This window comes from Pongo abelii, chromosome 16, assembly GCF_028885655.2.
Source record: "Pongo abelii isolate AG06213 chromosome 16, NHGRI_mPonAbe1-v2.0_pri, whole genome shotgun sequence".
NCBI classification, from domain to species: domain Eukaryota; kingdom Metazoa; phylum Chordata; class Mammalia; order Primates; family Hominidae; genus Pongo; species Pongo abelii.
Window position 1 is genome coordinate 63,594,935 of NC_072001.2, and position 15,167 is coordinate 63,610,101.

The 15,167-nt window shown below is 39.4% G+C and overlaps 1 protein-coding gene and 1 long non-coding RNA gene across 7 annotated transcripts in view; one reads left to right on the forward strand and one right to left on the reverse strand.

The window, feature by feature from the left end:
• Positions 1-15,167, reverse strand: part of RORA (RAR related orphan receptor A) — a 736,081-nt gene that overhangs the window by 37,483 nt on the left and 683,431 nt on the right. For 4 of the 5 annotated variants that reach the window (XM_054531578.1, XM_003778466.5, XM_024232274.3 and 1 more), the window contains one exon: positions 5,669-5,754. In XM_054531578.1, the coding sequence (XP_054387553.1) occupies positions 5,669-5,754 (86 nt within the window). Of the gene's footprint in view, positions 1-5,668; positions 5,755-14,566; positions 14,586-15,167 lie in introns of those variants that run through there. The other variant, XM_054531579.1, reaches the window with a different exon arrangement.
• The window catches only part of LOC103892532 (uncharacterized), a 68,354-nt gene that overhangs the window by 37,246 nt on the left and 15,941 nt on the right, over positions 1-15,167 (forward strand). Inside the window, exons 3-4 of one of the 2 annotated variants that reach the window (XR_002911434.2) lie at positions 2,505-2,687; positions 3,461-3,645. The exons of the other annotated variant lie outside the window; for it this stretch is intronic. This is a non-coding gene — a long non-coding RNA (uncharacterized LOC103892532). Of the gene's footprint in view, positions 1-2,504; positions 2,688-3,460; positions 3,646-15,167 lie in introns of those variants that run through there. 2 annotated transcript variants of the gene reach the window in all.

Here is a 15,167-nt window from a genome sequence, read left to right on the forward strand (position 1 = left end):
ATTCACGAAAGTTAGCTGGTTCAGCCCTCTACTCATACATCTGGCAGCAATAAATCACAGAAATTCAGATTTCCTGAGCTACGTTTTTGTTCAATAGTGACTGGCCTGCCTGTAGAATTGTATGCGCAAGTGGTCGCTGATTAAAGCTGCCCACGTGTCATATTTGGTAAGTGTCGATATCTGCTTTTGACCGTGCTTTGCCATACTCAGATCCAATCCAAGTGAAGACATTCAGCAATGGTTATTCCCAAGCACGCACGAGGGACCTGCCCCAAGCCAGGTGCTGTGTCAGGGCCCTATCTACAACATGGCTCTGAGCCCGGCATTTTCTGTGAGCTGAGGAAGGGCAGCAGTTACTAAGACGTGATTAAGATCTAAACAAACAAACAAAAAAAAATCTGAATCATCTTGATGCAAATTGGGTTTTAACACAGCCCTACCACTTGTGCATTTCATCACAGGACTGGAAGATTTAGCTAAACAAAAATTTTCGCTTACCGCCTGTGTATAACAGAACCGAAACTCAGGCATCGTTAAGGATGCAATAACAGCTTGTTCTCCCCCAAGTGGAATTTTCATTTTAAATGCCCCGCTCTAATACTGGGGCCATGTATTAAAAAGCATTAAAATAAAAATGTTGAGCATGAATGTATCAATGGTGAAAAGTGGACAGAATTAGTTCACGACTAGCGACATTTCACAACTGAGATAAAAATATTAGAATCCTCTAAAAGACAATTTGGGCCTAAAAGGAACATTCATAAAAGCTTCTTTTTAACCTAAACATAAAAAGCTCCAGAAATGGCTTTAACTACTTCAGTGGGGGAAGGTGTCACTTAGACACTCTAGATATTTTTGAAAAGCCTTTTTTATTGTTTAAGAAAATATATTTGTTAATGCAGAGACATTATCTCAAATTATCTTTAGTGGGTAGAAGAGGAAGCTTTGAATAAGACATCATCTTAAATGTATTGATTGATGAGTGTATATTGGACAAATGAATGCCACTTTGTTCTTAGTCTTATCAAAAGGAAAAGGTTTTAAATGTAATCAGAAACCAATTCACTAGCCCCAATACTGGATCGTGCATTATCATTAAAAAACTTGCAGTTAAAATTGTATAGCCAAAATATCTAAAAGGATGTGGATTAAAAAATGTATGTGTGTCTGTGTGTGTCTTGAGATCAAATGTTCATCCTCATCATCTGAGCAGCCACTGTATCTCATGATGAAATTAGGAACAGAAGTTGAATGGCAAACAAGATGATTTCTCAAAAGCAAACCTTAACCAGTGATTATTTTCCTCCTAACGCTTCATATTTTTATTCACTTTGAAGATTGAACTTTAACATCTACAGCCTCTAGGGTTACCATGGCCTTTTCCTCTGCTGGCATGGGGCACGACCTGCCCCTCCTCCCCGGCAGGCCTGCCTCAGCTCACGTTATGCCCCCTCATCATGCTCACCCAAGGCTGAAACTAAATTCTTTTCCAAGAGCTCAGAAATGTCTGTATGAACAGAATTAAAAACCTTGCAGGCCTGGATTCTAACATATGTTCTTCCGAAATGCAATATTCAGGCTGAAGCAGTGCCAATACATTGTTCCCTGATTCTTTCAAGAGAACAAGTAAAATACGTTTATAATAAAAACCCTGGCATAATGGAGTCCTTAAAAATTTGAGGATGGTGTGCCTGTCTACCCTCATCTTCCACTAGCCACAGAAAGTGACCCTTTGCTTCAATCAAACTGAGTTATGTGCTGTCCCCTAAATATAACCAAGACTGCCCTATTTCTGGGCTTTTGCCTCTGCCATTCCTTGTTCTCCTTCTTCCTCAGCACAGAATGCCCTCCCAGCCACCTTGACTGGGAAAATCCTTCCTCAGCTCCAGCCCATGGTTGGTTCCTCCCTCAGTAAAACCTTGCTAGGCCAACTCTCCTCTAGACCACCTAGGTATGCTGTCTAGTGGATATGTGCTTCTTTTTTCTTTTTTTTTTTTTGAGACAGGGGTCTTGCTCTGTTGCCAGGCTGGAATGCATTGGCGCCATCATAGCTCACCAGGAGCCTTGAACTCCTGGGCTCAAGCAATCCTCCTGCTTCAGCCTTCTGAGTAGTTGGGACTTCAGGCAAACACCACCATGCCTGGCCAGTTTTTTTTATTTTTAATTTTTTTGTAGAGATGGAGTCTTGCTGTGTTGCTCAGGCTGGTCTTGAACTCTTGTGCTCACATCTTCCTCTCACCTCAGCCTCCCAAACTGCTGGGACTACAGGTGTGAGCCACTGTGCCCAGCCTATATGTGCTTCTTACGTATATCATAGATTGTGGCCTTACTCTATATTAGTTCTTGCTTGCTATTTAGCTTTCCTTACACAGGCCTCATCTCTACAACTAGACCATAAACTGCTTGAGGGAAAGATGTGGTCTTCTATGTCTTTGGATCCCTTACAGTGCTTACATAGTGCTTGGTCCCAAGGGAGTGCTCATAGTATTCTTTTTTATTGGCAGATTCTACATAACACATTATAAAATGGTCACAACAATCAAGACTATATCCATAGATGTCCCAGAAATAATATCTGACTATACAGAGCAGCATTACCAAGCCACCAAGAAGTCTGCCTAGTAATGACAATGATAACAACAGCTAACACTTAGTAAATGCTTGTGATGCATCTGGCATTCTTCCAGGTACTTTCCTTAAATGCATGTGACAACCCTATGAAGTTATTACAATTACAGTCCTCATTTTACAGAGGGGGGGAACTGAGGCACAGAGCAGTGGTATAGGTGCTCAAGCTGGTAAATAGCAGAGCTGGGATTTCAACTCGGGCAGTCTGGTTCCAGAGTCAGAGCAGAAGCATGGCACCTGCTGTCTCTCTACAGCAAAGGGGTTGGGGAGAGGATGAGCTAGGAACAGCCAAAAATGACAGAGCTACTAAAGTTTCTACCATTTTTGCTGTTCATGTGCAATGCTTAGCAACTATGTGCCAAAATAATTATTTCAGCAATTAAACAGGTCCTCTAGTTTCTTATGGTGTCAGCTTGCTAATTTAAAAATGCAATATAAAATACATTCACAAAATGATTAGCTCAGAAGATGACCGATCACCTTTTTTCTCTCATTAGATATCTATTTGATATGTCTAATGTGAAATTTTCCTTATGTTTAATTACACTATCACAGCAAAGTTATTTACAATTGATCATGATAGAACCACCTTTACCTGGTTAGAACACGATAAATAATTAACATAAAATGGCAAAAATAGAAGTCTTTTGACTTCTATTTTTATAACTAGGAATAAAAGTGTTAGTTATAGCAGAGAGAAATTATAATGGAAAACAAAGAGTATATGTATCAAATATAAACATATAACATTGTTCAAATCCCTGGCTAGGCATAGGCCCAATCTGTTAATAAAATTATGTTTTATTTATTTTGTGGTTTTCCTTGGATAAAGTCAACAGAGCAGAGGAACAGAGCCACAGATAACTGAAAACCACTTTGGCACTGAGGAGGTATGCAGACAAGATCTGGAAGGGAATCTAGAAAAATGACAACTTTGGAATAATAGATACCTTTTGTTTTCTTATTGCTTTTATTTTTGTGATAAATATTAAGAGTAAAAAGAAAATTCACATTGTTTGTTCTGTGGTACTCAGTCAACTTAGGTTTTACTCAATAGCATGTTGTTAATTAATCTTCCAAATTGTTGGGGTATTTCATATGAATTAGCCCCTACCCCCACCGTGTCCTTTCCCCAGACTCCATTCCTAGATAATCACTTCTGTCAATTCCTAGATAATCACTTGCCTTACTGACAGATTCAGAGGAAGCCATCAGTTTTTTGGGCAGAATGAAGGGACAAATGGTGAACTGGTATCCGGGATGCTGCCTAGAACCCTGTCCATTTAAGAAGACACCCAGGTGATACGCAATGCACAAAAAGCACTGGAACTCCCAGCAGGCAAGCACTGCAGTCTATAAACCCTCTATTGAGAAAGGCCATTGCATGTCTACCAGGGACACAGATTTGGGAGGCAGAACACACGACAGGGTGAGGGTGAAAGGCAATGGCTACCTGGCCACGTCAGCCAAACCAGCTCCAAAAATCAATGCGATGACAGTGGCCACAGGCAGATCACTCTCACCTTATAACCTGGGATGGCACAGACCAGACAGATTATTTCATTTTGTTTTGTTTTTCATTATTTTTATTTACTTTTTTGGAGAGAGGGTCTCACTCCATTGCCCAGGCTGGAGTCCAGTGGTATGATCATAGCTCACTGTAACCTTGAACTCCTGGACTCAAGTGATAAACCTGCATCTGTCTTCCCTGAGTAGCTGAGACTACAGGTACACACCACTATACCCGGCCTCTCATTTTGCTTAATTTATTTAATTAGTCAACTAATTTTGAGGGAGGGCAGATTTTGGAGGTAAAGGGCATAGACGGTTCTGTAGTGTGCGGAAATCTGAAGCTTTGCTAAGATGGGATCAACATGAAGCATCTGTACATGTATAATTAGCAAATGTTACCTTGACTAACAGTAAAATGAAGAATTAAGGAAATTATGAGGTTAATTTCCTTGAAGTCTCTCAGTAGTCATTTGTGTCTATAGGTGATTTTGTATTTTACAACACTGTATTTTCTAATTTCACGAAAGGAAAGCTAACCAAATTCATGGATTTTATTTTTTGCCTCAGCCTCAAAAAGCCTTAGGGCTGATTCAGGCCTGGTTGTAGCAATCGGCTGTCTCAAAGGCCTCCTGCATGTTTAAATAGCTTCTCTCCTGTTTATTTTGCACTGTTTTATCCTGTAAGCTGTCTCGAGGCCCTTCCAATATAAGCATGAGGATTTAAATCTTAATAAATTGAGATTTGAATAATAGAGGTAATCTGGGCTTGGGGGGGGTCTTGAATTATTGGGATAAACATCTCTATTTCCCATCTGCACGTTATGCATGTGCTGTACACATTGCCCCATGATCAAGGTCAGAAATAGTCATAGCAGAAATAACACTGATAATATTTAGAGTTAAATAGCACTTTTCTGTTTGTAAGGACTTTTTTATGTACAGATCCTCCTTCTATTCTTGGAATAGTCCTAAACAGTAGGAAGATCAGGTGTTACACCCACTTTAAAAATGAAGCAACTGAGTGACAAAGAGATTAAGACACATTCAAAACAATATGGACGAGTGGAGGCAGTAGGACTGGAACTCAGGTCTTCCTGATAGCTTTCCCACAATTTTGCCAGATGTGTTAACATATGTGTGCTAACAATAAGGCTCAATGACATTCCAATTAAACTTACTGGAGATACCTTTTTATAAGCTTATGACAGGGACATTGTAGAAGTCTCGAGTTAGCTCTTTTTAAAAAAAGATTGCCACAGAGATTGCTCATGAGTTCAACTCTGGGGTTGAAAGTGATAAACAAGCAATGCTCAAATACCTTTTTGTAGTCTCCTATTATTTTGAAGGAAGGAGTAAAAATATATATAACTTCCTTAATTGTAATTTAACACCAAAATATTTCTTCTATCCTGTCATTTCTTATCATTCAAAATTCTAAGGAGTTGAATTTTAAGACATAAGTGGAGACATAAAAATCACGAAGATACATTCTAACATTAATAGAAACAACGACAATTAAAAAGGCTTACCTTGCAGCCTTCACATGTAATGACACCATAATGGATTCCTGATGATTTGTCTCCACAGATCTTGCATGGAATAATTTCAATTTGAGCTGCAACAGAAGCACGCAACCAGTTAATTACATTTTCTTTTAAACACCTTATAAAAGTGTTCCCTGATCAGCATTTGTATAGTGAAAACTAATAACCTGCTAAACATTATACTGCATTAACTATTCATTGCTGAACTGTGAGGGTCCCCCTAGAGCCCTGGACTAAATTATGGCTGCTCGTTATATAATAGCTTTCGGGTTATTAAAATGGGTCATTTGAGAAGGTGTTTAAGAACCCACAAGAAGACTGGAATCAGCATTTCAAAGCCTTCAAGAACCGGAGAGTTCGCAGTTTAGGCCTCAGAGCAAAGCAGATACTGAAATGTTTCCTCCAATCTCATTTTCTATCATTATTTTTAAAAGATCATAAATCTGTCTTGGCTGAGCATTATAGCTTGACTGCTAGAGAAAAATACACTCTAAAAAGTCAGGTCTAGTTAGGAAAATGATTCAATTCAAAATATTAATAAGTTACATATGATGGTAAGAATTCCTTATCTTTTAAAAAATTAACGCAGTTGCCATGTGTTAAAAATTAGTCCATTTGTGTACAATCAGAACCTTTCAACCATAGAGTTAATATCCTGTTTGAATTTAATAATGATGAATCCTGACAAATAGGATGTGTTGCTTCTGAGTTCTTTACATTGGAAATGTAGTTCCTGATACAGAGGGCATGTGTTTCTACCCAACTGATTACTTAAAGATGCCTCATGCTGGAAGACCCACAAATAACATGTATCACACCAAAGTTCTCAAATAAGGCAAAGCACATTTCTAAGCAAACACATTATATCTCAAAGTTAAAAAGAGCATAATTAAGGATAAAAAATAAGGAATAATTAGGCAAAAGAAAATCCTTAGATCAACAACTATTAAATAGAATTTATATGTGAAATAAAGACCAATGCTGAGCTGTATAGACAGGATGGGAACAGTCACCAGTTTACCTGGAATGTGTCATTATGCTAAATTCATTTTCCATGGTTTTCACTACTGGGTATCATGTTAGACTACCTACTGAGTTACACACACAAACACAACTGCAAGTGCCCAAGTCTATTTCATTTCTATACAGCCCTTACCTAGCCCCAGACCTTACACAGAGTAATTTCTTTGTCCAAAGAATATGTCACATGGTGTAAGTACCACACATAGACACACAGCCCACTCTTTCTTCTAATGTAATCCCATATCCTGGGATGATTTCACAACCACTTACTTTGGATTTAAGGTGATGTTGCATTCAATACTTAGAGCACACATGAAACTACTGGATTTAACCTCATTATAAACCATGTGTACTGCTAACTCCCTTTCTCAGGGCCTAATACAAGTACTGTGGTGACTTTTAGGGAGTGCAAGCTATTCTAAAAGCTATCATTTTTTTAGTGCTTGCATACTGAGTTTCTTTGCTGTCCAAATTTAGAGATTGTTCCAAATCTCACATCCAGTGTATTTTCTATACTCTGGAGGCTTTCTAAAACCCCAATAATGGTGACTTTGGACACTAATAGGTATAGTTTGAGTTAAGCAACTTAAGCAAGTTAATATGTTTAAGGTTGCATTCAACAAAAGTTGTCATTTGCAAGTCTGCTTGATGTTAACACTTGGCTTGATTTCTTCAAGAAAAATTCTTTATGAAATATGAAATCTAATAATGTCTCATACTGCACAGTCCTTCCAATATGTTCAATATAGTCAAGGCAAAGGTTTGTGCCACAGATCTGCAACTCTAGAGAAAGCGAGTTACGCCTAACATTTTTCAGAGACGTGCAAAAGCCAAGTGGAAGTAGAGAAATCCTGAAAGGTGCTATCAGCTGAGAGTTATTGCCTGCTTTTCCTACATGAATTGAGTAGGCTAGAATAAGAACCAGCCTCCCTACCCTGATTCCTAGGAATATAATAACTAGGCAACATAAAGTCCTTGAACCACCTATTAAACAAACAGATTTTATACATGAAATGAAGAAGACCTACTTGGAGTTGCTTCTGTCCATGTCTCACCTCAAGGTGTAGTGACAGAAATTAGGAATGAACAAACCTCTTTAGGTCCTAGCATTTAAGTCAGCATCAAAACTACCTGATGCTAAACTTGGGCCTTTCAAGAGTTATCTTCATTCCATCTTAACAATGAGGGAGATCAAGCATGTCTATTTAGTCCTTTACAAGAATATGAAGGCCCTGGGCAGGGCATATTGAGAACACACTGAGTAGAACTGCATCTGGACAAACTGAAAATGATATGCAGTATTCCTGTCCAGTTGGCCTGGACTCACAGTGGATTCCTAATTAGAAGTGAAGCAACGATGTTTAAGGCTGTGACCAAGATGCCTGCCTGGCATGGAGGTCTGCTTATGATGGGGGGTGGCCTTGGGAGTACCATACTGGCCCCAGCACTTCCACCCTTGGAATGGCTCATGTCCTGGCAGGGGTGAGGGTAGGGGTGTGGGTGGGGAGCAGTTGTAGTACAGACCCCAGAGTTTGGTGCCACTGTGACACAGGACTGATGGCCTGAGTCAGGCTTCAGCTCGCAGGGGTTTTCAGATCTGGAGGATATTTGAGCGGAGACAGTCACGAGATCTGTGGAGGCCAAGACGCTTAGGATAAATGGACTCACTGTAGATTGACTTGTATTTCCAAACAGGGGGGCCATTCACTTAGATCTTTGTCCCCATGGTGTCTGTGCTTAGTTCCAGTGGGCTAAAGAATCAGATTTAATTGAAACAGGCTTCACCGGGAATCTCACGGTAAGGTGGTAGAAGGGTTTCTGGATAGCAAGTTGAGGTATTCTGATTGGTTAAACTATTCTCCTAGGCTTCCTCCGGCTTGGTTCTCTTATCTCAGATGACAATTTCAGTTGCAAATGCCCTTTAGGAAATGACTAAAATCCTCCTACTCCAAAAGCAAACCCTCTGAATGTGATCTGATCACACGTGTTGATATTCCCAGAAAGCACCAGAAAGCGAGCATTTGCAGATTGGAGCAGGGCACTTGCTCAGCCCTTCATTTAACCCAACGATGCACAAAAGCCCTCCCCATCCCCCATTTTAGTCAATTTCCAGAATTCAAATGAATCCATGAGAAAACGCAGTCAATGCCTTGCAAAATTTTCAAAAGGAGGCTGTTTAGTTTTGTGAATTTGAGTTTTCAGTCCAACAAGAAGGAGGAAGACAAAAATCCCTCTGCCCTTTGCCTTTCATCGTGTAGGCTCTTCAGTTTCCCACCAGGTAGTGTGGTGTCTTCTCAAAACAATCTTCTTTTAACACAAATTATGAATCTTGGCCCATATATATACTGCACACATTAACTCAGCCAGCATTTCAAAGGATGAGTTCTGTCAGACAGCACTACTGTCAACGTTCACAAGTATGTTGATTAAATTAGCCCACATACATATTCATCCCAGCAAAGAAGTTTATTGTGTAGTGGAATATCTGGAGCAAGATGCGCACATATAATCATGAATTGGCTTCACAATGAACAATCTTGTTATGAAAAATTCTAATTTGCCCACATCTTCAGCTCTATTGCCTAAATAATTTGCTCTCTCATGCACCCTATGTAATTCAAGCAGGCTCTCCACACCTGCAGAGGCAAATGCAGTTTCAAGGAGCTGACAACAAGTGGCGGCGGGCATCAGGAAATCCTGGAATGCAAGGGTGCTAATTAATCAAGTGGTCCTTGGGGGGCTAGGCTGTCATTTAGCACTGCACTTCTAGAAGAAGTTTGCTTTGAATTTTTAATTATAAAAGGAACAAGAACTTGGGCACTAGCATTCTTAAGATGACATTTATTCCTCAGGACCTATCTTAGGAGATATCATGGTCCAGAGAACAATGCCCATTCTCCCAAAGAATTAAAAAAATAAAAATTGTATGACAGGCACCCAGTACTTCATTCTGTGGGTGAGTAGTGATCTCTCAATAATAATCTAATTTATAATAATAATAGCTACATGTATTTGTGCTAATAATGTGTCATGCATTATATCTCACTCACTCCTCCAATACCCTATGCGGTAGGCATCACTACTTAATTGTTACTGTCATCATTGTCATCGTCATTATTGCACTCTTGTTAAGCAATCGCTAACCGGGGCTCAAAAGACATCCCCCTAAGTAGTTTGTTTAAACTTAACACACTACTCAGGAATTGATGTCAACATCTCTTGCTGGGAGTTATCCGCTTAGTTTATAACTAAAAATAACCATCAACCTTCTAGGCCACTGATCTCAGTTTCACAAAATTCTGGTTAGAATTTTAACCCTAAAATGACCAATGCCAACGTTTGACAGTTCTTAAGGCTGGGCAGATTACTTAACCTCTCTGAGCCTCAGTTTCATACTTGAAGATTCAAGGATGTGATACATAAATGACATACCATATATATGATATCTGTATGAGTATTTTATATATGTATTCTCTATATATGCCCATCACATAGTTCTTAGAAAGAGTTGGCACTCAATAAATAGTAGTTATTATTATTGTTGTTGTTGATAAGAAATCCTGCCTTATGGTGAAATGAAATTCTTTCCTCCAGACTTTAAGCTCTTTCTGAGGTGGGGATAGAGAAAAGCTGCTTATCCTCCAAATTATATGACAGGCAGTTCCTTCCAGCTACGACAGCAAGCCTTCACAACACTGCTGCTTAACTGTTTGCCACAACACAGTGGTATGTTGCAATAAGTTGCAGGAGTGTCACAGGGAATTGGTTACTAATAAAAGTTTTACAAAATTAAAGTTTTTTATTGGTTCACATAAAAACTAAACTAATATAGACCCAAGGTTACCCCAGTAATATCATTCACTCTAGCTCAATTGCACAACCAAATATTTTCTTGAATTGGACTGAATGGGGTGGGGTTACCGCTGGCTTGCCAGGAAACGGCCAATGGCCGAACCTTGGGTACACCTATGAGAACATGTCTGTCATGCTTATGAATGTCAGCCAATTTTGTGTGTCTTGCAAAAACGGTCAAAAACTAGAGCTTTAAAAAGCCTATCTTTTACACAGATCTGTTGATGGTGTTTTTTTCTGGAATGCAGAGAATATGGAGGACTGTTCACTTGCTATGTTACATATTTCTCTAATGTTTGAATTTTTTACAACCAGCATGTATTACTTTTCTAAGCAGAAAAACCAATAAAGATTAAAAAGAAAAACTCTAAGGCATTTGATTTTATTTTCAGTAAAATGGCTTGAGTCCTTTATGGATTAGTCACTTTATTTTATCCCCTGTTTAAAACTGCCAGGGTATTAAAGGCTTCTGCAGCTGCCTGAATGGCGGCCTGGCTTGCGTGTCAAGGTTAGCTGGGGGAGAGCTGCAGAGTCTTCACCTTATTCCCTGGAGGGACTTCAGGAGCACCAGGCTTCCAGAAATTTGTGGCCCCCTTGTTTCAGGGCTTCTAATGATGGTCATGCAGGTTGTGCTCTGCCCAGTGTGGCCTAGCTGAGGGGTCAAAAGTAGAGGCTGAAATGCACCTGGCTGTGAGCCTTGCTGCAGAGTGACTGCAACAGCCTGGAGAGAGGAAACCTTTCTTCAGTCTGTCTACCTAGACAAGCTCCCTTTTTTCAAACCCTCCTTCCAGGTCTAGTGCCCCTTCTCTATAGTGCTAGGAGTGGACAATTCAGGGAGCAACATGCTTTCTCTCCACTCTGCCATGGGAGGCCCCAGGACACCATAAGGGTTTGCAGAGAGCTCTCATTACATCTCCATGTGGAAGGGGAACAGACCATCGACCTGGACCTGTGGCTTGGAATAGAGTATGGGTATGTTCCATAGCACAGACATGTTCAATGGCCATCAGGGATGAGGAGAGCCGAGTTATAGCTGCATCCTATGCAAACTAACGATGAACTTGTTTGGCCACTTGGTCTGCTATTTTAAATATGACACTAATATATTTCCCTAGGATATTATTTTCTTCTCTTGATTTTGGATTCTTTCATGACAGTATTTCTTCCTTGCTGAACATCACCAAAACAATTAGATCTCCAATTAGAAAGCCCTACTCCTTCAGTAAGCAGTCTTGCAGTCATTTTTGGCAACAATAGTAATGCCTGAGTTTTTGCAGAATTCTATATAGTTTTTTCAAAGTTTTTATCCTTGTTAGCTTGCTTTGATTTTGGTGCTTTCAACATCCCTAAAGGAGGCAGATAGGTATTATCATCCCCATTTTACAGATACGGAATGAGCCTCAGGAGGGTTAAATGGCTTCTTCTCTATGTCCAGATTTCCCAGGGTTTTGATGTAGAAATAGCCACAAGAAAGATAGACTTGGTGTCTCTTTCCTATTTAGGATTATTTGATGTGTTTAGATTTATGCCATCACTGATCTGGGGCTCTCAAGAGGACATGACACCAAAAAGAAAGCACTGGGAGTCAATTCAGCTAAGAGGTGGAGTTGGCCATTCCAGGTCTCCCTCTGAGACTGAACTCCCTGGGTGGCCTCAAGCAAGTAAGTTACACCTCCACTTCCTCCATCCATAAAATGGGAATAATTCTTACCTCCCAGGCAGGTGGTGGTAAATGAGTGCTCACAAAGCTCTTTGAAGATGAAAAACCTATATAAATGGGGAGCTTCAGGAAGCTTGCCATATCATTCTTGGCAAAGAAAGATTGCGACGCTGTGTCCTATTACCCATATCCAGCTATGCCACAAAGAGAATAAAAATTACACAGTACCATAATTCTCATCTGCCAGCTAGACTTAAATTTTTTTTAATCATTGGTTTCCAAGATGCTTTCCCGAGGGACTGATGGGTCCAGATGTTACTATCTTATTCACAACTTAGAAGAAAAAGAGCACTTAGATGGAGAAGTCGCCTCTCTATGCAAAGTCCTTGACCTAGCTTTATCTAGGGCTTGTACAGTCTTGCCGGGGCATCATGGAAATGGCACGATTCCCACTTGTTTACATAATAAACATATGTCACCCTCTGACATCCCAAGCCTTATTATTAAGTTGACATCTGACTCAAATGACTCTATCAAATTATAGCCATTAAAAAAATGTTCTGCACCTTACTAAATAAGCCACTTCTCAAAAACTTCAACTGGATTGTAATTTCTCTGGAAAACTTAATGGCTTTAAAAAAATCATTTTTCAATAAAAAGTGTTGAGTATACCTGCCAAATGCGCACACACACACACACACACACACACACACCTCAAATCATCAAGAGATCAAACATTTGTGAACTAAATTTAAAATAAGACAAAATTGAAGTTTTGGAACTTCTTTGACGATTTTTCTTCAGTCTTTTAAGGACTTAGGTGTGTAAGAGTTAAAATACTGGGCCAGAATGCCCCATCTGAATTCAGAGAAAGCTGAGCTGTGTGTGCAGGAAATCTCTGAAGAATAAGGAAGCCAGGCACATCTTCTCATGTGGCTTTCTGTGAATATGCAGGTGGTTCTGACAATGGGAACTGAATATTAATCCTTTGTAATATGTTTCCATCCCTACTAGATTAAGCTTTCTAGAGAAACTGACTCACATTCCCTGATGCATATGTATCTCTGCTAAAAGCCAAATCCAAATGAGCACTTTTATCCCTAGACAGGGAAATTCTGTCAAATCAGAGAGGAAACAGATTTTTCATATAGAAGAACAGTGGGTGGCTTTGATTTTTAGATCCAGTTCTCTCTAGAATTCTCCTATCACATAGTAATGCACAAACTGTTTAACTTTAAGGCAATTGACTCTATACCTTTTTTGGTATCTACCTGGTAACCAATTTAAACCTTGAGTGAAAGACCTGAACAGCAAGAGAATAAGCTTCCTAATACTTCATCCTACTCATCCAGTGGGTCAGATACTAAATAAGTTCTCACCCAATAAATGATGCCACCATGATCAGCAATACAATCCTTTTTTTTTTTCTTTTTGTTTTTCCTCTCTTTTGCCTTTGTAAACAACAGAACGTATTTGTTGTTAAGGATTTGTGGGGTTTTGTGATACCAAGGGCTAAGATAAAGGTAATTGGCTATTTAAGCAATGGTTCTCAGTTGGCATAAGGTCCCTCTAAGATTCTAGAATTAACTACATTTTAAAATATAAAGTCCTTGAAGATTTTCTAGGACCCTGGGATCAGTAACATTTAACAAAAGTCCTCTTTCTCTAGAATCTCTCGGGGTGGGTTAAATGTCATTTCATATCAGCAGGAAAGAGAACCCATTTATTTTGCTAAGTGATTAGACTATGCTCAAGGGAAATTCCTAATAACGTTGTTTCCAACAATGGTGTCCCTTACATAATTCTGGATAATACTAGACAAAAAAAGTCATCTGACTCACAGAACTGCATACCTCTTTTCTTGCGATCAACCTCACTCTAGATACCAATTCCTTTTTTTCTCCTTAACAGGAACAATTATGCTACATTTAGGTGAAATCTTCCTTACAGCTGAGAGCACTGGGGTCAACTCTTTGCTTTCATTGCTCAAGGTCTGTTTTTCACAACAGAAAAGAACATCTTTAAAACCAAACCAAATCTGGTGATCTAGTTTCTGCTCAACCAAAAACATCAGAATTACACTTACTGCATTTTATGAAACAATCTTACTTTACCCAGTTACCCCCAACATTCTCACACCTAAGCCTACGAGAAAACCACTCCACTTTCCAGCTGTCTTAACATAACCCCACAAATTCTTAACAACCATTGATTACTAATTCTACCTGCACAATTTCCATGACCCCGCCCCCCCATAACTGTGCAGTCACAAAACCCAGCTGCATGAAGTAAGATGTGCAGAAATGGGTCAAAATAACAAGAATCCAGATTAAGTCATAAAAGCTTACCAGGCAAAGGAACCCATCGTTTCTTTCCATGAGCTCTGATGGCATTCTGAAGATCTGCTACTGCTCATTGAATAGATGTCACTCAAGAAATATTCCCCAACTAAATAAACTGGATTCATGGTAAAAGACTGGAAATAACTTATAACATTAAACCTCGAAAATGCATTTACATCCCTCTATAGCAAGCCCAGAACACTAAAAAGACAATACATTTATAGTCACAGGAACATGGTGTCATGTTCTTGGTCCACAGATCATTTTAGTGGGTGAGGATCGTTAAGAGAATTAGCCCACAGCCTGTATTTCTGCACCACCCCTGTGCTGTTTTCCATTTCAAAAAAGTGTCCTTAGAATTAATAAGAGGATGAAGCTTTGGATGAGAGATGAGGGAAGGGTCTGGTTTTTATTAAAAAATCGCAGGCAAATTATTTAGGCTTGCCAGAAGCGGAAGTGTAAATGTTTTCATATTAGCCACTTTAAGATTGTAAGATCTTGAAGAATTAGTGACCAACTCCTAGAAATTCAACTAGTTCCTTCACCTCCAATTTCCAGGACATGGTCATTAACATCTAAACAAAAAATATGGCAAGTTCTAAGCCTT